Raw genomic sequence first — 23,892 nt, 5'->3', positions numbered from 1 at the left:
CACCACTTGTCTGTTAGGTTCGCTGTATCTTGGATCTCGTTTATTGCTCTCTCGAAAGGGGCTGGTCGTGCTTTGGTCTATCCTCTTACCGCTTTCTCTTCGTGTGTCCCTTTTTATTGAGGATCTGTGGAGAGACCAACCATCATATCTCAATGCAAATCTTTGTAAAAACTGCAAAGTGTTGTTCTTATATAAACAGGTGATTGTGTCGCACGAACAGTATCAGGTGGGATATTTGCTCGGTCCACCAATTAATAGCACTTATTTCTTTAATTAATAGCTACGATAAAAAAACGAAAATGGAAATGTGTAGCTACTTCAGGGGGTGGTGTGAAGTAGAACTTTAAAAACGTGTGTGTACTTATGTTCACGCGTTTGAAGTTATACTGTTTTGGCGTAACAAGATAAAAATCTTTCGCCTTATTCTAAGTTTGTAGTAAAAGCGACACAAAGAAAAAAGGAAAATACATTGAAATTTTTGTTATAACGCATTATCTAGTAAATAAAGTTTATACAAATATCAAAAAACATAATTAAATTTGGAAAACTAATAAACAGACAAGTTTCACTTAACTTCAAAATTTTAGATTTTTGTACAATTGAATCACCGAAATGAGCCCGCAGACTTTGACAATTGAAAGTATACATTGTCAAACCTTATAACTGAATTCAGGGTGTCAGTGAAGACGGCACGCATCGTAAATATTTACTCTCATAATTTTTTCCAAACGCGCCAAAACAATAACTTCGAAAATGAAAGAAAAGCACCTACAGAACACCACGTGCTTCGTCGCCCCAACACAAACATTGTTCAAAAAATTGTTTTAAAATAAATGTGGTTTTAATTTCAAAGCTTCTACTGATTGTGTCAATATTGTATTTTGCGGCGGTGGCTCAGGATTTATAGAATTAACTCTCCGCAAAGTAACATTTACAAATTTGCTTTGACAAAAAGTTAGTTAAATTAACTTAAGTTGACAATACAAATTGTAAATAAACTGTAGAGAGAATCATGGTTTGGCGCTGTGGTCTTGGTAGTAAATTCCGTGTGCGATTACTGGCAGGGCAATTTGGAAATTTATAACTTTTTTGTGGTGCCGACAAGCTTTGCGTTCTGGTACGATGCCAATGCTATATGATGTTGGAATACGGCTTAAACTAATGGGTTCATTTTATTGCTTTTAATAAGAAACAGGTTAACGCAAACTGATATTGCATTTGAGAGCGTAATAAGGATTATATTTTTTTGCTTTTAGGCGGTTTTGCTTAACAATGTCTCTTAAATCATAAAGATCTTCTTTATGATTTGAGAGACATTGTTTTAATTTTAAACTTTTTTTTTTCTTAATACTACTAGAAATATTTTCTACATTTTAATGTCATTCTATACAGAAGAGATACTAGACAGAAGAAAAATGAAGAAGAAGAAAGATAAACGCGTGTTCCAAACGTGCTCCAAGAAGACTCAGACGTATCACACAAAAAAACTTGGCTGGGTATTATTTTTGTTCTTGCGAAGGGCCCAATAATGTGAAGAAGTAAACTAGGAGAAGCTGACGAGGGCGGTAAAGTATCCGGGTATAATTTTTGTTGATGTAAATATAAGGGCCCAGTTTCAGAAGGAGAATGAGAAGAAGTGTAACTAGGAGAAGCTGAAGAAGACGGTGAAGAAAAAGATGAAGAATAATTACCTGTCGGCGTCCCGTTTGAAATCTCTCCTATGCGTGGGTGTCGCCGCTACCGAATGACTCATCAAAAGAGGCGTTGCTGCGAGAATCTCTCTGAAAAAGAAACGGTAAAGTTAAAAGCACGCAAATAAATTCTCACCTCAAACTGCTTAAAGAGATAGCCTTGAAATAAATGAATTTCGATGTTTGTTATCGCAACATGTTATGTTGGAAAAGAACAATTGCTGAGTTTCTCGCCGGCTTCTTCTCTGTAGAATCTGCCTTCCAAACCGGTGGCAGTCACTTTAATTACACAGATTTGACGTTTCAAAAGTGCTTATAGAGTAAGCCTATAAGGTTAGAGGTGTTCTCTAGTCAAATTACAACTTAAAACTGTTAATTTTGGAAAAGAGCAACAGCTGATTTCCTAGGTGTTTCATCTCCGTAGTATCTGCCTTCCAGAGCTAGTAATAACTGTCTGTCTGTTTATAGTGCCTTCTAGTAGTAGGCACTATAAACAGACAGACAGTTTCAAAAGTGCTTATAGAGAAATTACCATCGTCATCATATCAACCCATTTAAGGCCCACTACATGGTGCGGGTCTCCACCCACAATGAGAAGGGGTTAAGGCCGTAGTCCACCACGCTGGCCCAGTGCAGATCGGTGGACTCCACACATCTTTGAGAACATTATGAGCAACTCTCAGGCATGCAGGCTTCCTCACGATGTTTTCCTTCACCGTTGAAGCAAGTGATATTTTAATTTCGGCCCATCGAAAGTGAAGTCGAAGTTTAACTGGGCTATACCCACTTAGAGAAATTTCACTTGAATTAAATAAATTAGAATTATGGTATCGCCACCTGTAATCTGTCTTTCAAGCTGGTGGTAGAAGTAACTTTAAATATACAGACATAAATAAATAAATAAATATACTACGACAATACAGACATCGCCATCTAGTCCCAAAGTAAGCGTAGCTTGTGTTATGGGTACTAAGATAGCTGATGAATAATTTTATGAATAATATACATAAATACTTATAATATATAAACACCCAGACACTGAAAACATTCATGTTCATCACACAAATATTGTCCAGTTGTGGGAATCGAACGCACGGCCTTCGACTCAGAAAGCAGGGTCGCTGCCCACTGCGCTAATTGGCATCGACATATATTGTCATTGTATAATTTTCATAATGTTTTTACCTACACTTGGAAATATAGATTTATATATATTTCTTGTGTGCGTGTGTATGTCACTGAACTCCTCCTAGACGGCTGGACCGATTTGAATGAATTTTTCGGTATGCGTTTGGGTGGCACCCTGGATTGTTTAGATTCACAAATCAGCCCGACAGATGGCGCTGGGGGCAGCTAGTAAATTTATAAAATGCATTTAAAATTTCAGAACTGACAGGTATTTAACCTGTAACTCTCTGGCAATCGCGGCATGTGGCGCTTTACGACAAAGCTACGGCCCTCATTCCATAAGTGGAGAAATTAATAAATGCCCTCTTTATCAGTCTTATAGCGGCTGACCTATCCTGTCGGTTACAAAATTTGTATATATGCATTTTTTGAAGTAAAAGTGTACGGGAGCTATGGTGATACGCTCGACCGTAACAATAGGATTGCTCACGCGGATTATTATTGCTCTAACCAGGTCGCTCTTCTAATAATTTAAAATGACATTGTGAGATGGTGATAACAAAAAAAAAAAACACCCGGCTAAGTTTGTTGTGGGCTTCTTCTTAGTGGTCTTAGAAGAAGCCCACAACGCGTTTGGAACCCTCGTAGCTTTAGTTTTAAGTTTACGAATGTGGTTATCGCCATCATCTCACTACCGTGTAATTCTTATGTACGTATCAAAAGTGCCACCTATGGGCCTACTTGAATAAAGATATTTTTGACTTTGACTTTGACTTTAGGAAGATCGGGCTCGGGGAACGAGGTCCGAACATTCATCTTTGGAAGTTGTATATATAGTCAATTTGTGTGAACACTTCGCTAGCGCGATGCAGGATGTTGCGCCATCAAGTTCGGTTATTTTGAGACCGCTACAAAAAGTAACTCACATTTTTTTCCACGGAAGTAACGCTTACGTCAGACGTCTTTGTTGTTTCCGCTATTTTAAAATAATAATTTGGATTGGTCGCACGTATATTTAATAGTCGAAAGTTGCAGTTCATACCTGATAATCTCTTTAATAATATCACTTTTACATTTGTTTTATGTATATAGCCTAAAATAAACTATGTAAAACCAAAATAAATTCTAAAACGTCTTCGAAACCACCGCAGCGAGGCACAGTTCCTAAGATGCTGGGCAGCTTTGTCCCTTTGGATGGCCAAACTAATTCCTTGGCCAAGGTAACTGCCTGCTCTAGAATCACCGGTAGACTCGATAACCCTTTTTGATAATTCTTTAAAAAGAGTTCGTGCCTCCGGACCCCACGGTCCCAAAATCTCTAGTTTCTATTAGTCGTAATTTTATTGACTTGCATTTTTTTTTTATAATTTTTATTAGTGTTTTTACCTACACTTGGAGGAATTATCAATTTTATAACATATATATATATATATATACCTGCAAAAATTATAAAAAAAATAAAAAATAACAAGTCAATAAAATTACGTATATATATATATATATATATATATATACCTTTCACATCAGTCCTATAGCGACTGTAACGTCACCTAGTAGGAAACGTTGCAGTTTCGATCTACTTTTTCAAAGGTCCATATTACAATGCGACACGTTTGAAACAAGAGATGACACATTGCTTTTTCCTACTCTTCTTCCTAGGAGTCCCAAATGGGGCTCGGGGTAACCGCTCAGGGCGATGGCCCTTTTCGGTGGTAGCAACGCCGTCTGCAACTACAGACGGGTCACTTGGTGGGACCGTTGGGTCCGTGGTGTCGAGTCCGGGGAAGAAGTCGCGGCAGCGCGATCAAACCTGCGTTATGACGCGCCGATCAGCGGAACTGCGGCGACTTGGTATGTCCTGGATGGGGCTTACGCCCGCCGCTCAGCGAGGTCGAGCTTGCCAATGTGCATTGGCAAGCGCCCGTCAGCCAGCGGCGAGGAAGCGTTTGGAAGTCCGGTGGTTATGTGGTCCTCGTGGGGCGCTCCGTAGACAGCGCGTCTTCATCCGCCACTTGAAGACGCCTGTCTTGCAAAGAGGTGCCCACAGTCTTGACTATTCGACGGGGAATAGCCGACGTGGGCGTCTCATGCATGGGGCCGGTATACCAGGCGCGATCGAGAGACTCGGCACGGGAACCGAACTGCTCGTCGCGTGGCTGAAGGTGCAGCGTGGTGTCCACTCGACGCTGGAAGAGCAGGCTCTGTGTGGGACGGGCTTTTTGTGTAAAAAGCCTGTCGGCGTTCCAGTAGGTGATGGGGAGCTCAGCCATTGCAGAGCTCCTTGATGCATCCCAGGATGAGCGGGACTGGGTCGCGCTGCTCCTGGATTGCCATCAGCACCTCGTTTAGGATCCCAATGATCCTGGTTAATCTAGGGTCCAAGTGCCCGCGGGCCGGCTGGGCTGCCGGCTGCGGGACTCCCACTCGCTTCGCCTTCGTCCCCCTTTCGGGGGCAGCGACCACGGTGGGCTTGGACGGTTCGTTGCGCGGCAGCACGGAAGGCGGTGCCGTCGTAGAAGAAGACGAAGGTGGCACTGTCGCAGGCGACGTGGGTAGCATGCTCTTTTTACGGGCTTGGGCACGCTTGCCCCGTTTACGTCGGCGCTTGCTGCCCGGAGGACGGCCCGGCTGGCGGCGGCCGTCAGCGAGCCGGGTGCGTCGGCTTCGGCATGAAGCGTGGCGGCGGTGGTGCGCCTCGCTGTAGCGGTGCGCGCAATGGTGCCTGCTCGGCGATTTCGGTTCTCCTTTCGGAAAACCGGGCAAGCAGCATTGTTTGCGGTATGCGCCTCCCCGCAGTTAGCGCAGGTTGGCGGCTCCTCCCGGGATCTAGGGCAGTCTCTTGCTGGGTGGCTCTCACCGCACCGCACACAGGCAATAGGCCTATGGCAATTGTGCGACGAGTGCCGGAATTGTTGGCAGCGATGGCATTGGGCGGGCCCCTTCCTGCCGCGCCATGCCTCGATGATAACACCGGGCATACAGAGGAGCTCGCGCACCTCATATATACCCGGGATGGTCTCCGATGTTCGCTTCAGCTGCGCGAACATGAGGCAGCCTGGTCTGCCTGGACGGGCGGGGATGGCACGCACGTGCTCTGGCACAAACCCGAGCTCGCGCAGTTCCTCCTCCACTAGTGCCGGGTCCGTGTCAGCCGGCAGGCCACGAATCGCGACCTTAAGGCTTCGCTCGGCGGGCAGCGAGTAGCAGAACCAGGAGATTCTGCTGGTGCTCTCCAGCTGCGTGAGGTAGCGCTGGATCAGCCGAAACTCCTGATCCGACTTCGGCAGGAAACGGACCCTCTTGCCAAATGGGCGTCCGTTCGGTGTGTGTCCGAGGAGTCTCTTAAGCTCCCGGAAGTGCTGGGGCCAGTCCGGCAGTGCTTCCACGATGAGCGGAGGGTAGCGGACGGTGGCCTTCGGTGCGCTGCCGACATCTATTGTGACAGTGGGAGCGCTGGTTGGGACAGCAGAGGTTGCTGCCGTGGCATTGGTGGTGCCGGCGGGTGCCGCACCAGTTTTCTTCGCGGCTGTTGCCGCGTACGAAGGGCCTGGGGACGAGGATTCGTCCATTGGGGAACTCGGCGATATTACTGGCATGTTCCTTGCAGTAAATGCCGCCGGGGTTTTCTCATTTCTCCTTGGTGGCGGAGACGGGAAGCGCCCCACCGCAATATCCATTTGCGGGGCGATGAGGCGCGGGGACGGAGTCGGCACAGCAGTTCTTGCCTGTGCCGTGGGGGGCGCTGGTGTCAGCATTCTTGAGGGGGTCGGCGAAAGGCTGAGCGGGCTCGCATCAAAAGCCTCCTCACCGGCTCCGGAGGAAGGTCCGGCATCGGACGGGAAGCCCGTGGGCTTCCTGGTTGCGCGGGCGGAGATTGTAGCATGGCCGGTCGCTATTATAGCATCCAGGCCAGCTTCAATTGCGGAGTTTGTTGACCGCACGAACACCCTACGGCGGATCGCGCGCGGTCGGGTGACGCGCCGCTGGGATAGTGGCGGTGGGTTGGGTGCCGGTGGCGGCATGGCCGCAGGCCACTGGCCGAAGGCACGCAAGGGTTGCGGGTCGCGGAGCTAGAGGCTCGACGCGAAACGCGGCGGTGCGGAGCGCAGGGCGCTCGACGCGGAACGCGGGGGGGTGCGGAGCGCGGGGGCTCGACGCGGGACGCGGGGGGTGCGGAGCGCAGGGGCTCGACGCGGGGCGCGGTACGCGGGACGCAGTGCGTGTAGCGGGGCGGAGCTGCCTAGGCGCGGTCCGAGCCGCGGTGCCGGCACGCCAACCCCACCGACCCGGTCCCCGGGGCTTGCCGCTGGTGGCAGACCGGGAACCCAATCGGAGAGGAAAGGCGTGTGGTTCCGAGCGCCGCCGCTGGACGCAGTGTGTTCGGTAGGCAGTCACGCGAAACCGAACTAGCGGACCCGAGCGCCGGTGCAAACGTGTGCACTCGACGGCAGCCGAGCCGATTGCTTTTTTTGACGTGACAACGTCTTATAAATTGGTTTGCCGGGTGACACTTCAAGAAACTGCGTTACGCTCCGCTCACGTTATGCGCTCACAATGAGAGCGAGTGAGAGGCACGCGTCCCTTCCACTCGGGCATGGTTAGCCCGCCTAAGAGCGAGAGAGACAGACATAAAAAGTGAAAGGCACGCGTCCCTTTGTAGTAAACGCTGTTTCATTGTACGCAAATGTATTGCAAGTTATTGTATGTATATTTGTATATAAATACGTATGTATGTGTAAAGGTAAAAATAAAACTTTGTTAATATGAAATTCAGTGCGAGATTCTTTGTATAAATTAATGTTTTAAATATAATTCTTTGTATAAATAAATGTTTTAAATTGTTACTATTATTTCATCCTTCTTCCTACTATACGAATGAATATTCACATTAAAATTATTTTACCACTCAAAGTCGTTGTCACGTAAAACTTTCGCCCGTATACCGACTTTACAGGCAACCAATTTTTTTATTTTTATTAGTGTTTTTACTTACACTTGGAGGAATTATCAATTTTATAAATTTAAAATGCATATAAATGCATCGATTGCCCGAGAGTCGCGGTTTCGAATCCTGTCGGTCCCAAAAAATTTTATATGCATTTAAAAATTATAATATTGACTATTTGTTCCAAAAGTGCTTAGATAATAAAGGAATTTTGGATGTCAGTGTCGCCTACTCGGATAAAATCATAACCTAGATTCTGAAAGCATATTAAAAACTTGTGGAAACTTGATTCAATAGTGAGTTTTTTAAAATTATAAAACGCTATTATTTCTTTCGCTCTTCTAGTTAAGAGATAGTTTGCTAAAAGGGGTAAATGTGTAACAAGTACGCAAGACTACCTTGGGGGAGTATCTGGAGCAAGGTCGTCCCCCTACCCCTATGCTACTCCAGCCCTCTGATCTTGGCCTACATTTAAGAGAGATGAAGGGTCTGTAGGAGTCCGTGGGGTTTGTTATTTACTAATTTTACGAGAGAAATGTTTTGCCACTTTAATATACCTACCCGCGTTGCTTACTTTGGAGACGAGCACTTCATAAATGCGTAAAAGCACTGCCTGCTTTTTTTTTTGAATGAGCCCGCCCAGTACTACCATGTTTTTTCTCCATATATATATATTTTTTTTTCTATATTTTAAACCCCCAGCGCAAAATCGACGGGGTGTTATTAGTTTGACGTGTCTGTGTGTGTTTTTAACTATGGCATCGTAGCTCTCGAACGGATGGAACGGTGGGTAGAAGCTCGACTTGACTTTTGGGGGACCAAGTTCGAATCCCAGCGTGCACCTTAAGTTATGTGCGTTTTTGGTAATTAAAATATCACTTTCTTCAACGGTGAAGTGAGCCTGCATGCCTGAGAGTTCTATATAATGTTCGCAAAAGTTGGGCCGGATCGGTGGAGTCCACCAATCCGCACTGGGTTAGCTAGGTGGACTACGGCCTTAACCCCTTCTCAATGTGGAAGGAGACCCGTGCTCTGTAGTGGGCTGGTAATGGGTTAATATGAGGAACCAATTAAAGATTATTTAACTTATTAAATGTCATAATATTCGAAGCACGTGTCAAAAAACTTAGGAGGCGTTCGGAATGTTGGCAAAAAAAAACCAAAAATAAACCGCACTTCAGCTACATCCTAAAATCATGAATACACGCTGTTTTAAGAGGGTTAATACATCTGCCGAATGCGCTTAGAGTTGTTAATACCACCGTCGAGACATTTTTTTTTGGGTTAACACCTAGACTGTGAATGAAAACAGTGAGTAGACCTGCAAGCCTTAGAGTTAATGTTCTCAAAGGTGTGTGGAGTCCACCAATCCGCACTGGGCTAGTGTGGTGGATTACGGACTTGACCCCTTCTCATTGTGGGAGAGAGCCCTTTATTGGGCCGGTAAAGGGTTGTTATGAAGATAACAGCTAGAAAAAGCGACTAAAAACGGTCTAAGATAGGTCTTAGATACTTTTGCCACGAAAAACAGAGTTAAAAAATAGGCATACTGCATCAAATGGTGCAGTAGCTTAAATTCAAAATTCAAATTCAAAAACTATTTATTCATGTAGGCCTATCACATGCAGTTTTGAAGCGTTCATACATACATGTTTACTTAATTTTAAGGTGACGGCGATAACTTAAACCTAAAGCTACAAGAATTCCAAACGAGCCCTGGTCTAGGAAGGGCCCACAACAAACAAAATCACCAGTCAAAATTCAAAATTTAAAATTCATTTATTTGAAGTAGGCCTAATTAATAAGCACTTATGAAACGTCAAGTCTGTTTGTAGTGACTCTACCACCGGTTCGGAAGGCAGATTCCACTGAGAAGAGCCGGCAAGATACTCAGCAGATTGCTCTTTTCCAACATCATTTTAAAGTTTAACAATCTTTAGAATTTTTCTGTTTTGTGAGAGATGAGAGCGGAGTGGCCTGTTTTCAAGCAGCCTTGTCGTTAAGGAATTCCTCAATCGTGTATAATCACGATTTATTAAATGTGTTTTAATATATTGTTTAAACTTAGGTAAAGGTAGATCTAATATAATCTTCGGTATCATGTTATAACAATATTTTTCCAGTCCTGGGATTCCAATCTAGGACCCTTTGATCCGTAGTTCAACATGCTATCCACTAGGCCAACGAGCCAATCCGGTGGTAATAACAGCTCCGTGTAAATATTAATCATCGCCACATACCGCTCGAGTGGTCGCATCTGCATGTTATTTTTTAATTACTACCTTCTACGTCATTTTACCGCAGGGGTGAAAACGGGGTAAGGGGTTACCCTTACCCCGTTTTACCCCTTTAAAACCCCCATACCTGTGTACAAGCTCAACGACTTCGGAACGTCAATAGCTCAACGTCACTTAGGGTTGTCTCCAATTCTGGACAATCTGACAACATATTAACCCATTACCAGCCCACTATAGAGCACGGGTCTCCACCCAAAGGGGGTAAGGCCGTAGTCCACCACGCTGGCCCAGTGCGGATTGGCGGACTCCACACACCTTTGAGAACATTATGTAGAACTCTCAGGCATGCAGGTTTCCTCACGATGTTTTCCTTTACTGTTTAAGCAAGTGATATTTTAATTACTTTATTATGACGGCCGACTGGCGCAGTGGGCAGCGACCCTGCTTTCTGAGTCCAAGGCCGGGTTCGATTCCCGCAACTGGAAAATGTTTGTGTGATGAGCAATAAGTGTTTTTCAGTGTCTGGTTGTTTATATGTATTTTCAAAGTATTTATGTATATATAATTCATAAAAATACTCATCAGTCATCTTAGTACCCATAACACAAGCTACGCTTACTATGGGGCTAGATGGCGATGTGTGTATTGTCGTAGTATATTTATTTATTTATTTATTAATTACTTAAAACGCACATTACTTAGAACAGTTAGAGGAAGCTGGGATTCGAACTCTGCACCCCGAAAGTGAAGTCGAGCTTCTACCCAATGCGCTATCACCGCTAAATCTGATATACGCTTGAAGAAATATCGATGAGTCCATATTTTTATTGTCGAACGGGTTGTTATAAGTTTGACGTGTCTATTTGTGGCGTCGTAGCGCCGGAACGGATGAACGGATGATTTTGTTTTTTTTTTTATAGAAAGGTGAATTCGTCGGGAGTGTTTTAAGCTGCTTAATGAAAATCCAAGATGGCCGCCGCCATGCACGGAGTGCATTTAAAAAAAAAATCATTCTATTACAAGTTAGCCCTCGACTGCAATCCCAACTGGTTGTTAGTGATGATGCAGTCTAAGATGGTAGCGGGCTAACCTGTTAGGGAGTATGGTAGCTATACCCCTAATCGAAACATCGCACCGGAACACTAAATCGCACGTCTTTGTCGGTGGGGTGGTAAAAATATGCGACAACTGAACATCCTGTATTGCGTTGCTCGGTGGACGTTCGTGGCATTAACTTACCGCATTTTTAAACTACCTTCTTTGTTATCCACTTAAGGTTTTTTGTAAATAGCAATAGTTAACATTACTAATAAAGTTATAGGATATAGGTTTAAATAAGATTGTTAGTTAATATTAAAAGAAATTTATAGTACCTACCTGCCTACCTGCTACCAATTTTAAACTTCCGATGTATCTACCTAATTATATTGAGGGAATTTTATTTATATGGAATATCTTGATTGATGTAGTGAGTAGGTGGGGTGTTAATTAATTTCTTTAGATGTTACCTTTTGTCGACGGCACCATGGTGTACGGGAAAATTCGTAAGAATTTGTGATTACACCATAATAGTTTTAAGTCTACTTGTGAATTTTGGTTAATAAATTTATATATTATTATTATTAACTAGCCACGGCCAAAGCCTCCCACCAGACAAGACCAGAGAAAATTTATAAATTATAAATTCAACAAAATACCCTTTCCGGGAAGCGATCCCGGGACCTCCTACTTAAGTTCACAGCGCTAAATGTGCGCGGGGCGTTTTGCACTTGTTTTGGGCACAATGTACTGCATACAATAATGGCTGAATATTTACTTAATTCCATGCGCGCGACGTGATTAAACTGATAAGTTAGAAGTAAGTAAATATACTACGTCAATACACACATCGCCATCTAGCCCCAAAGTAAGCGTAGCTTGTGTTATGGGTACTAAGATGACTGATGAATATTCTTATGAATAACTAGTTGTACCCTGCCACGCTTCGCTGTGGCACATCGTGATTGGATGTTTGAGAAAAATAGATAAAAACAATCCTTGATGCGTATGTCATGCTAAAATTTCAGCCCGATCGGTGCAGAACTTTTTGAGTTTTTAAGCGTACACAAACCAACATAACATCCTTAATATTATAAATGTGAATGTAAGTTTGTTTATTACGCTTCCACGCAAAAACTACTTAACCGATGTTTTGTTACTTAATGAATGTTTTTCAGTGTCTGGGTGTATATGTGTGTATTATAAGTATTTATGTATATTATTCATAAAATTATTCATCAGTCATCTTAGTACCCATAACACAAGCTACGCTTACTTTGGGACTAGATGGCGATGTGTGTATTGTCGTAGTGAAAAAAAAAAACTCGAGCCCACGGCCTCGGACTCAGCAAGCAGGGTCGCTGCGCACTGCGCCAATAGGCCGTCATTAGCTTATTAGTAGAGGGGGGGTGGGGGTGGTTTGGCCGGTTAATTAAGTACTGATATTTGACGTCAACATCAAATGACAGTTGTTTAGTGTGATTAATGAGCTGCGGGATTGCTTAGTTGTGATAATTACAGGGTTTCTGTTACATTGACACGCGGTTTTCGAATAGAGGCAGTAGTTCGCTACCATACTTCCTTCTTAACCGACTAAGTACGTTCGGGCAAAAACTACAGGGTGTTATAAGTTTGACGTGTTTGGTATGTGTGTGTGTGTGTGTGCGTCTCTAGCGAACTTATTAACGATATACAGGCAGTAGTTCGCGACTTGTTCGACCTCCTCTTTAACCGACTATGTATGTTCCGGGATAACTCCGTCATATACAGACTGCAGTCTGTATATGTAGTCCCGAGGCAAAAACTACAGGCTGTTATAAGTTTGACGTGTTTGGTATGTGTGTGTGTGTGTGTGTCTGTGTGTGTGTGTGTGTGGCATCGTATTTCCCGAACGTATTAACGGTATACAGGCAGTAGTTCGCGACTTGTTCTACCTCCTTTTTACCCGACTATGTAAGCTCGGGGATAACTCCGTCATATACACACTGTATTTTAAGTCCCGACGCAAAAACTAGTGTGCTATAAGTTTGAAGTGTGATCTGTCTGTGTGTTCGCTGAACTCCCCCCTTGCGTATACCCATTGGGTTTAAATAATACCTGCATCGAGGTTATTATACAATAGATGGATTTTTCCCTCGACTACGGGCTAACCTGTTAGGGAGTATGGCAGTTATATTTAAGCCATATTCCTAATCGATTTCTACGCGACATCGTACGGGAAAGCTTAATCGCTTAGCACGACTTTGTCGGTATGGTGGTAACTAACCACGGCCTAACCCTCCAAGAGACCAGGGAAAATTCGGAAATTATAAATTCCCAAAACTCGCACACCCAAACTTAGGAAGGTGGTGGGACTCATAACAGGACATAGCTCCTTAAACAGACATCTTTCCATTATAGGTGTCACCGACAGCCCTCTTTGCAGAGCATGCATGGAGAAGAATGAAACACCTACGCACGTGATGCTGGAGTGCACGGGCGTGACAGAGCAACGCGAGATCTACCTGGGATCACCAGCCACTATCCCAGAAGTCCTCAGCAACCTGGGCGGCATGCTGGGATTCTGGAACGAGCTTGGATGGCTGGAGTAGCGAGAAACAATGGGAAATTTCACGTACAACAAGCGAAGCGCTTACGTGCGGAAAATGCCCAGAAGAAGAAGAAGAAGAAGAACTCGCACACCCGGGAATCGAACCCGGGGCCCCCAACATATATTCACAGCGCCCAGCATTGCGCCAGGGAGGTCGTCAAAAACGTAACGAAGAGATCGTATACTCTTTGTCCATACATTATTGAGCAGAACTTAAAATATTCTGTTTATTTCCTCATTGAATGCATTTCGGAAAAGTCGAATACAATCTCAGATATATGATAACAGTGGCGTGCATTGAGGGTATGCACAGGGCATGCAGTTTTTTTTTTTTTTTTTAATAAATAAATAAATATACTAGGACAATACACACATCGCCATCTAGCCCCAAAGTAAGCATAGCTTGTGTTATGGGTACTAAGATGACTGATGAATAATTATATGAATAATATACATAAATACTTATAATATATAGATAAACACCCAGACACTGAAATACATTCATGATCATCACACAAACATTGTCCAGTTGTGGGAATCGAACTCACGGCCTTGGCTCAGCAAGCAGGGTCGCGGCCCACTACGCCAATCGGCCGTCGATGATATAAAATGAAGAAAAATGGCTTTTCATAACTCTTACAATGACTGTCTCAGTTTTTTATTTTTTTATTTATTTTATTTATACTCTTTATTTGTACACCACTCAGAAAAACGAGACAAAAAAAAGAACAAACACATGAAGAATGAAGCAGGATACAAAAGGCGGCCTTATCGCTAAGTAGCGATCTCTGCCAGGCAACCTTAGGATTAGGAAAACTAAAAAGAAAACAAATAGTTTTTTATAATTCGTACTGGAGATTTTCTTCATGTTCGCCACTGTATGATAGCCTATTGGGTGGGCGGTGATAGCGCATTGGGTAGGAAGTCGACTTCACTTTCGGGGACCGAGTTCGAATCCCAGCCGAACTGAATTTAGCTACCGAACTAATTTTGCGAGCGGAGTAGAAGAAAACAGCTTTTGTATTACAATAAGCTTTCCCAGGCCACTTGCGGGGCGTCAACTCGCATACCCAACTTTCTATAGCCAGTCGCGCCAGCATCGGATATCAAAGATTCTTTCGTCCGGGCGAGGTATTCCGTCGCTGCGAAGCTACCGGTCTAATTTCGTAAATTCCCTACGAGTTTATGGTGAGAAATTTTTCTTTTGCGATTGTTTTGTTTTCCACGTGCATTTATGAAAACTAGTAGTCGCCTAATGGTCGATATCGACCATAATTAAACAAAATTATAAGTTTGAACAGAGACTATACTTGTTTAGTTACGGACTTCGCCAAGGACTGTTATTTTTGTAAACAAATTTTAATCATAAAAATGATTACTAAACAGAATTTATACGTGTTGGGTCAAACACATGGTAGTGTGTGTGAAATGATTTAAAAAGAGTACTTTTTCGTGTATGTTTCAAATGCAAAAACAGAAATAAAAACACCCCAAGGTTTGCTGTTCTGTTTCTTTTTGAAGGCCGAATGGCGCAGTGGGCAGCGACCCTGCTTCCGAGTCCGAGGCCGTGGGTTCGATTCCCACAGCTGGTAAATATTTGCGTGATGAACATGAATGGTTTTCAGTGTCTGGGTGTTTATCTATATACTATAAGTATTAAATATTCATCAGTCATCTTAGTATCCATAACACAGGCTACGCTTACTTTGGGGCTAGATGGCGATGTGTGTATTGTCTTAGTATATTTATTTATTATTTTATTCTGTTAATTCTGGTCTCTTTAATTTTTATCTTCTTCAGTCACCGGTAGGTACCCAAAAAATATATAAAGTCATCATAATGTCACTCTATCGGCCGGTACCACAGAGTCTACCTGCTAGTTTTTTAAATTTTTTTATTCCACTACAATATGATGATGCAGTCTAAGATGGTAGCGGGCTAACCTGTTAGGGAGTATGGTAGGCGTACCCCTAATCGGTTTCTACGCGACATCGCTTAGCGGCACGTCTTTGTCGGTGGGGTGGTAACTAGTCACGGCCAAAGCCGTGACCACCAGACCAGACCAGAGAAAATTCGGAAATTATAAATTCCCAAATTTCCCGGGGCGTCCTACTTAAATTCACATCCCTCACCGTTGATGGTAGCCGGGAGGTTTTCAAAAGGTAGAGTAACTTATAGCTTGTATACTCTTTGTCCATACATTATTGAGCAAAACTTAAAACATTCTGTTTATTCCCTCATTGCAATTGCATTTCGGAAAAGTCGATTACAATTTAAAAGATATATAATAGCGCATTGGGTAGGAGCTTGACTTCATTTTCGGGGGGCCGAGTTCGAATTCCAGCACGCACCTCTAAGTTATGTGCGTTTTTTATGTAATTAAAATATCACTTGCTTAAACGGTGAAGGAAAACATCGTGAGGAAACCTGCATACCTGAAAGTTCTGCACAATAAGGTGTGTGGAGTCCGCCAATCTGCACTGGGCCAGCGTGGTGGACTACAGCCTTAAACCCTTCTCATTGTGGGAGGAGACCCGTGCTCTGTAGTGGGGGTAACAGGTTGATGTGATGATAATCATGATAAAGCTCGGCTTTTCGGCTTCCATGGAAGTACCGCCCCAGAGTCCCGCGGGATGAGGAGAGGTGGTGTATTCTGGTTTACCGTCACCACTAGCTACATTCTTACCTTAGCGTCACCACTGGCTACATTCTTACCATAAAAATTCTAATTCAAAATTCAAAATTCATTTATTTCAAGTAGACCTAGTTTATAAGCACTTTAAAACTTCAAGTTAGTCTTTTTGTAGTGACTCTACCACCGGTTCGAAAGGCAGATTCCACTGAGAAGAGCCGGCAAGAAACACAGCAGATTGCTCTTCTAGCTACATAGTGTCACCACTAGCTACATTCTTACCCTAAAAATAAAAAATTCAAAATTCAAAATTCATTTATTCAAGTAGGCCTAGTTTATAAGCACTTTTGAAACGTCAAGTCAGTCTGTTTGTAGTGACTCTACCACCGGTTCAGATGACAGATTCCACTGAGAAGAGCCGGCAAGAAACACAGCAGATTGCTCTTTTAGCTACTCGTACATAGTGTCACCACTAGCTACGTTATTACCTTAAAAAATCATTTATTTCAAGTAGGCCTAGTTTATGAGCCCTTTTGAAACGTCAACTCAGTCTGTTTGTAGTGACTCTACCACCGGTTCAGATGACAGATTCCACTGAGAAGAGCCAGCAAGAAACACAGCAGATTGCTCTTTTAGCTACTCGTACATAGTGTCACCACTAGCTACGTTATTACCTTAAAAAATCATTTATTTCAAGTAGGCCTAGTTTATGAGCCCTTTTGAAATGTCAAGTCAGTCTGTTTGTAGTGAGTCTACCACCGGTTCGGCAGGCAGATTCCACTGAGAATAGGCCGGAAGAAACACAGCAGGTTGCTCTTTTAGCTTCTTAGCTACATTTTTACCTTAGTTCCCTTAAAAAGGCGCCGAAGAAAGGGATCAGTCTGCATTCCGGCATGGCCAACGCTCGAGCCAACGCTCGCTCGTACTCCGCGGACAGCAGCGCGGCGGAGAGGAAGTCCAGCACTGGTAGAGGTTCCTCCGAGATGCTCAGCCAGAAAGACTTCAGCTTATGCGATCTGCAAGTAAAAGTTCAAATTCAAATCTTAAATCTTAGGAACTATGTTTCGCTGCGGTGGTTTCGAGGACGTTTTAGATTTTATTTAGTTTTAAATAGTTTATTTTAGGTTATATATATATTGCCATTTAAATTTAAATGATAATTAAATTACCTTATCAGAAAAAAAAAAACAAATTCAAATCTTTATTTGCGTGGTTAACAAATTTGATCTTATAATAAAACCTAACAAGTTACGTCATACAATCTACCATTCTGTGGCATGCAAATTATATTATATGAATAAGTTTGTTGTGGGCTTCTTCTTAGACCAGAACGCGTTTGGAACTCTCGTAGCTTTAGTTTTAAGTTTACGAATGTGGTTATCGCCATCATCTCACTACCGTGTAATTCTTATGTACTCATCAAAAGTGCCACCTATGGTCCTTACTTGAATGAAGATATTTTTGACTTTGACTTTAACTTTAACAACACCTTAATTATAAAATTATTTTCCATTTTATACAAAATGTCAGAAAATTAAGGTATCAAAGCTGTGAAATTAAATAACAATAGCAACTAAAATTAAATAATATAAAGTAAACCAAAATATAAACCTAGAAACACCATTATTTAAACCTTTAGTTTTAGATATTCGTCTATGGAATAAAACTGACGAAGCATAAGCCATTCAATTATTTTAATCCTAAATTGAGGCAGAGGTATGTCAATTAAAGTATTTGGTAATTTGTTTTAAATTGTTATTGCCATACAATAAACATTTCTTTTATATAAAGTGAAGTTTACTTTGGGCCATACTAATTTATTACCACGTCTACAATACTTCGCCTGCTGTCTGCTGCTGTTTCAGTTTAACAGTATTTTTAAAAACTTTGGATAACTATATGATACCGAATATTTCAATTAAATTGTTTAGCATTTAAACAAATTTGATGATAATTCTTATTTAACTAATAAAGTTATTTAGTTTTGAAGAAATAATTATTATTATTATTTTTTTATATATACTACGACAATACACACATCGACTTCTAGCCCCAAAGTAAGCGTAGCTTGTGTTATGGGTACGACGACGACTGATGAATATTTTTATGGATAATATACATAAATACTTATAATATACAGATAAACACCCAGACACTAAAAAACACTTATGCTCATCACACAAACATTTTCCAGTTGCTGGAATCGAACCGGCCTTGGACTCAGAAAGCAGGGTCGCTGCCCACTGCGCCAGTCGGCCGTCAAATTTATTTAATTAAAATTATATTTGATTCACAGCCAGTGTTGACACATCGGTGAATTTGTATTCAAAATTCATTTATTTCAAGTAGGCCTAATACAAGCACTTTTGAAACGTCAAGTCTGTCCGTGTGTAGTGACTCTACCACCGGTTCGGAAGGCAGATTCTACCGAGAAGAAGCCGGCAAGAAACTCAGCAGTTGCTCTTTTCCAACATCAAAAATTTACATTTTATATTTTAACATTCATTTTTCTATCTTGTGAGAGATGAAAGCGGAGCCGGATGCTTCCAAGCAACCTTGTCATTAAGAAACTCATCAATTGTATAATAACCTCGCTGTAATAAATGTGTTTTAACACATTCTTTAAACTTATGCATTGGTAGGTCCGGTTTTGTTTCTGTATGTTCGAGCATAACTCGCACGCACTATACTCCAAGACTAGTTCGTGAAGCGATTGAAATTCGGAAGCACAGAAACTTCAATCGTGAGGACGGTTTTAAATTAGCAAATGTGTAGAATTATGCCAACTAAGAAAGCATCGTACAGCTTCTCAATTTTAAAGTGACGTTGTCAGTGTAGTGTGTCGAACAGTTCGTAAAATACCGACAAAAAGAACACGATAGCGGATAGTCAGATTCTGCCCGTGACATCCAACTTGACATCTCGTGCCTACGCAGTCTTAAATATCGACAAATCCAAAAACATTATCGTGGTATAAACATAAAAAGCTGTTGATTACAGACTAAAAATGAATATTGAATATCAAAACATAAATTTAAAATTCGATTTCAGCGCTCCCAACGTTTTAGCAGTGACCTTTAATTTATACCTTTCCGGCCGCCATTTTTTTTTTTCGTCCGCCATCATAAATAAGGGAGGTAAAGGGAACGTGGTTTTCAAATGATTTTCGTAATCTTAAACATTCGCAAAAATATGTGGCATGCAATAAACACAATAAAGGAATTATGTGTCGACTTTAATCATCTCATCTCTAGAACCTATTACGGGCCCAATACAGGGCACGGTTCTCCTCCCACAATGTGAAGGGTTTGGACTACCATCACGCCGGCCCAGTGCGGATTGGTGGGCTTCACACGCCTTCGGGAATGTATTCCGACTCGCGCATCCGTCCCGTACGGATGTCTGTCTCGCAACCGATTGCTCGAGGTGAAAGTGTCAGTGGAAATCAGTGTCCGTTTCTGCGTTGTGGTAGTGCAGTGTAGTTCTAGGGTCTAGGATTCCTGTAAGTACACGTGTTATTATTAGCGTAGTTTAACACCCTCGTCACCTAAAGGCGAGGCCCCATAGGGCCACACCCTTTTTTAGGCACACACCTCCCTGCATGGCAGGGAGGTCAACCGCTACCCCGGGGGCCGCCATGGCCCTCGCCGACTCCGACCTTAATCTGGAGGCCGTCTTAAAGGACCTCCAGGAGAATAACGCGGGTTACCTAAACCGCTTTAGGACTGTTAGGCCTAGAGTGTTCACGGACAGCCCGCAATCCCCGGCTCCCGCAGAGCCGATTACCGACGACCCGGTCGCTATCCCTGCGATAGCGATCGAAGAATCTACCTCCCCGGCATCATCCGAGACCGACGACGGCTTCACCGTCGTCGGTGCTAAAAAGCGGAAGCTTAAGGCTTCCAAATCCAAGGCGAACCCGCCAAAGAAAGTGGTAACGGACCGCCCAACTAAGACCCAGTCCCAAGCGCCCCGCGCAGCGCCTCGCGCAGCGTCCCAGGCTTCCCCTGCGGACGAAGACGAGCCCGAAGACTCCCCTATGGAGGAGCAACCCCAACCCAGGGATAGAATCCCACCTCTCTTCATCCGCGACAAGCTCGCATGGATGAAAATCATCCCGCTTCTTGAAGCGAACGGCATCGGCTTCACCGGTGCCCGATCCACCGCTATAGGCATTAGAGTACAGTGCCTATCCTCCGACGACCACCGTCGGCTAACTTCAATGCTCAGAGAGCATAATATAGGTTTTCATACCTACGCCCTAAGAGACGAACGCATTCTCCGCGTCGTCATTAAAGGATTACCGAAGGAGATTAGCTCCGAGGTAATAAAAGCCGACCTTTTGTCGCAAAATCTACCTGTCCTGGAGGTACATAGGATGTACAATACCAGGACGAAATATGTCTACGAGATGGTTCTCGTTTTATTAGAACTTTCCCCCGAAGGTAAAGAGATTTACAATCTCGAAAAAGTGTGCCACCTTTCAGGACTCACTATCGAGAAGCCCCATAACAGAGGCAAGGTCGGCCAGTGCCACCGATGCCAACTGTACGGCCATTCCGCAAGGAATTGTTTCGCCCGCCCTAGGTGCGTCAAGTGCCTGGGCGACCACGGCACCGCCGATTGCTCCCGACGGGACCCGACCGTCGACGAACCACCGAGCTGTGTACTCTGCTACACCCAAGGGCACCCCGCGAATTATCGCGGATGCCCAAAGGCGCCGCAGTTTACACGGCGCAGGGGTCCGCCGCCGGCTCGGAGACCCGCAGCACAGCCCGCCCAACGCTTCGTCCCAGCGCCGGTACCCGCTACCAGCGCATGGGCCAAGCCCCTTAACGGAGCGCCTAGCGCCTCCGCCCCCGCCCCCGCACCGGTGCCGGTAGCCCCTCAGGCCACCGCACCGGCAGCGGCCCACCCGGCCTCAGCGCCCTCGCCCATGCACCTATCTCCGGATATGGACCCCCTGGACTTCATCCAGTACCTCGTGTCTGCGGTTGACATGAACGAGGTAAAAGTATTCTTTGCAAAGGCAAAGGTCTCCCTCAACCAGGCTATGCGTGAGCACTCTAGCCTCCTAACAACCATCGGGACTATCCAAAAAGCAATCCGTTAATGGGTAGTACATATAAAGGTAGGGTAAAACCACACTCCCTGGCAGTCAGCTTCTTTAATGCAAACGGCATTATCGATCAAATGCATAAAATCCGTGAATTTATATGTGCACAACAAATCGATATCTTCCTAGTGCAAGAGACCTTCTTAAAACCTAGTAGAAGCGATCCCAAAGTTGGAAATTATAACTTAATTAGAAATGATCGGACCACCAACCGGTTGGGTGGTACCGCGATCTATTACAGAAGGGCTCTTCACTGCACTCCTCTCGATCCTCCACAGCTTACCAACATGGAAGCCTCCGTATGTCAGGTGGGTATGACCGGCCATCCGTCGATCATACTAGCATCCGTTTATCTCTCACCGAACAAAACCTTTTTAGAGAGTGACTTACTCGCTCTCCTCTCCTTAGGTGACTCTGTCATTTTGGCTGGCGACTTCAACGCTAAGCACACCGACTGGTCCCGCTCCACTAACGCGCACGGACGACAACTTAACATACTTGTCAGACGACCCGACCTCAACTTTATCGTAGTTGCCCCAGACTCGCCGACTCGCTTCCCGATGTCGGATAGTTCGATCGACCGACCGGACATACTCGACATAGCGCTCCTCAAGAATATCACCCTTCAGGTGAACTCTGTGGAAGTGCTATCCGAGCTATATTCGGATCACAGACCTGTCAAACTACAGCTAGGCCCCGTAGGCCCCGCGATCCTCCCGACCCGTAAAGTCATCGACTTCAAGAAGCTCTCCGGGCTACTCGAAGCGAAGGACTCTGTGCACCTCTCTAAAATTCCTGACGTCGTAGAGACATTAGAGCAAGCCCAGGCAGCCTCACTGCACCTGACCAACCACGTTTGTGACGCTACGAGCGAATGCTCCCGCGAGATGCCGTGCGGATTTTACCGCATGGTACTCACGGAGGACGCGCGAGAGCTAATCACAAACAAGAATAGGGCCCATAGGGAGCATGACAAATATCCGACACGACAGAATCGGTTAGAACTCTGGAGAGCCCAGAGGAAGGTAGTGTCTATCATTACCGCACTCCGACACGGACAATGGGACAGGTTCTTGGGGGAGCTCTCGCCATCGCGTAGTGCGTTCTACAAACTGGCGAAGGCTCTCAAAATGACCCGCGCTCCCGCCCTCCCCCCGTTAGCACGGCCCGACCTTCCGCCCGCCTTTGAAGATATCGATAAGGCTGAATGCATGGCTGACTGCCTCGAATCCCAATGCTCTCCGAGCACCGTATCCATTGATAGGCCCCACGTCTTGCGAGTCGAAAGCGAACTCGCAACAATCCTCTCGACCCCTCCCGATGGTGAACCTCTCGCCCCGACGACCTGCGATGAAGTTCATACTATTATCAAGGGTTTCCACTCTAAGAAAGCCCCAGGCCCCGACGGCATTACCAATAAAACCCTAAAGTTACTCCCAGGACAAATTATCAACCTACTAGTGGTAATTTTTAATGTATTCTTGGCAAACTGCTACTTCCCCAACCAGTGGAAGGAAGCAACAGTCATAGGTATCCACAAGTCGGGCAAACCCCGCGACCTTCCCTCCAGTTATCGCCCTATAAGCCTCCTCAACACCTTAGCAAAGGTGTATGAGAGGGTAATATTACACAGACTGAAGGCAGTCGTAGAGGAGAAAAACCTCCTTAACGACGAGCAATTCGGCTTTCGAGCCAAGCACTCTTGCGTCCACCAAGCGCACCGCCTCACGGAGCACATACTGGCAGGATTCAATCGATACAGACACATGAGCCCCACTGGGGCCGTGTTCTTAGACATTGCCAAGGCCTTCGACAGGGTCTGGCACGCCGGCTTGTTGTACAAGCTGCACCATCTGGGCGTGCCAGCTAGTCTCGTTCGTTTGCTGCGAGCGTATCTCACCGATCGCACATTTCGCTATCGTCTAGACGGTACGCTCTCTTCCCCTAGACCCATACGAGCGGGAGTCCCTCAGGGCTCCGCGCTCTCCCCACTTCTATACGCGCTCTTCACGAGCGACATTCCCCGCGACCTACCGGCGACGGTCAAACTGGCCCAATTCGCCGACGATACCGCTCTCTTTGCGACCGATCCCAAAAAGAGCAACATTGCAAGTCGACTCCAAAAGGCGCTCCACCTGCTGGGCAAGTGGTTCCGCCTCTGGAGGATCGAGGTTAACCCCGAGAAGAGCGCAGCGGTGCTCTTCACGGGCAAACCGAGAGGCCGCTTCACGGTAAACCCCGCAGAGGTCACCCTCTACGGGCGTCCCATACCCTGGCAAGACAAGGCCAAATACCTGGGAGTAACGTTCGATCATAGAATGAGCTTCACCGCACACATTCGCAAGGCCCGCAACAAGGCTGCGTATGTGATGGGTCGTCTCTATCCGATGATTTGCCGCAAAAGCAAATTATCCCTCCGTCACAAGGTAACCTTGTATAAAACGTGCATACGTCCCATTATGACATACGCCAGCGTCGTATTCGCCCATCGCCCTCACAGCTCTTACAGGAGCTT

The 23,892-nt window shown here is 44.7% G+C and overlaps 1 protein-coding gene across 1 annotated transcript in view; it reads right to left on the bottom strand.

The window, feature by feature from the left end:
- Positions 1–23,892, bottom strand: part of LOC120635171 (1-phosphatidylinositol 4,5-bisphosphate phosphodiesterase epsilon-1-like) — a 176,125-nt gene that overhangs the window by 72,384 nt on the left and 79,849 nt on the right. The window contains exons 5-7 of the mRNA XM_039906104.1: positions 17,104–17,277; positions 1,692–1,781; positions 4–124 (exon numbers count right to left, since the gene is read on the bottom strand). Of these exons, the coding sequence (XP_039762038.1) occupies positions 4–124; positions 1,692–1,781; positions 17,104–17,277 (385 nt within the window). The remainder of the gene's footprint in view (positions 1–3; positions 125–1,691; positions 1,782–17,103; positions 17,278–23,892) is intronic.

The sequence above is a fragment of the Pararge aegeria genome, chromosome 26 (assembly GCF_905163445.1).
Source record: "Pararge aegeria chromosome 26, ilParAegt1.1, whole genome shotgun sequence".
Taxonomy (NCBI): Eukaryota; Metazoa; Arthropoda; class Insecta; order Lepidoptera; family Nymphalidae; genus Pararge; species Pararge aegeria.
The sequence above is the reverse complement of the archived record's forward strand: the minus strand, read 5'-3'. Positions and strand labels throughout refer to the sequence as shown.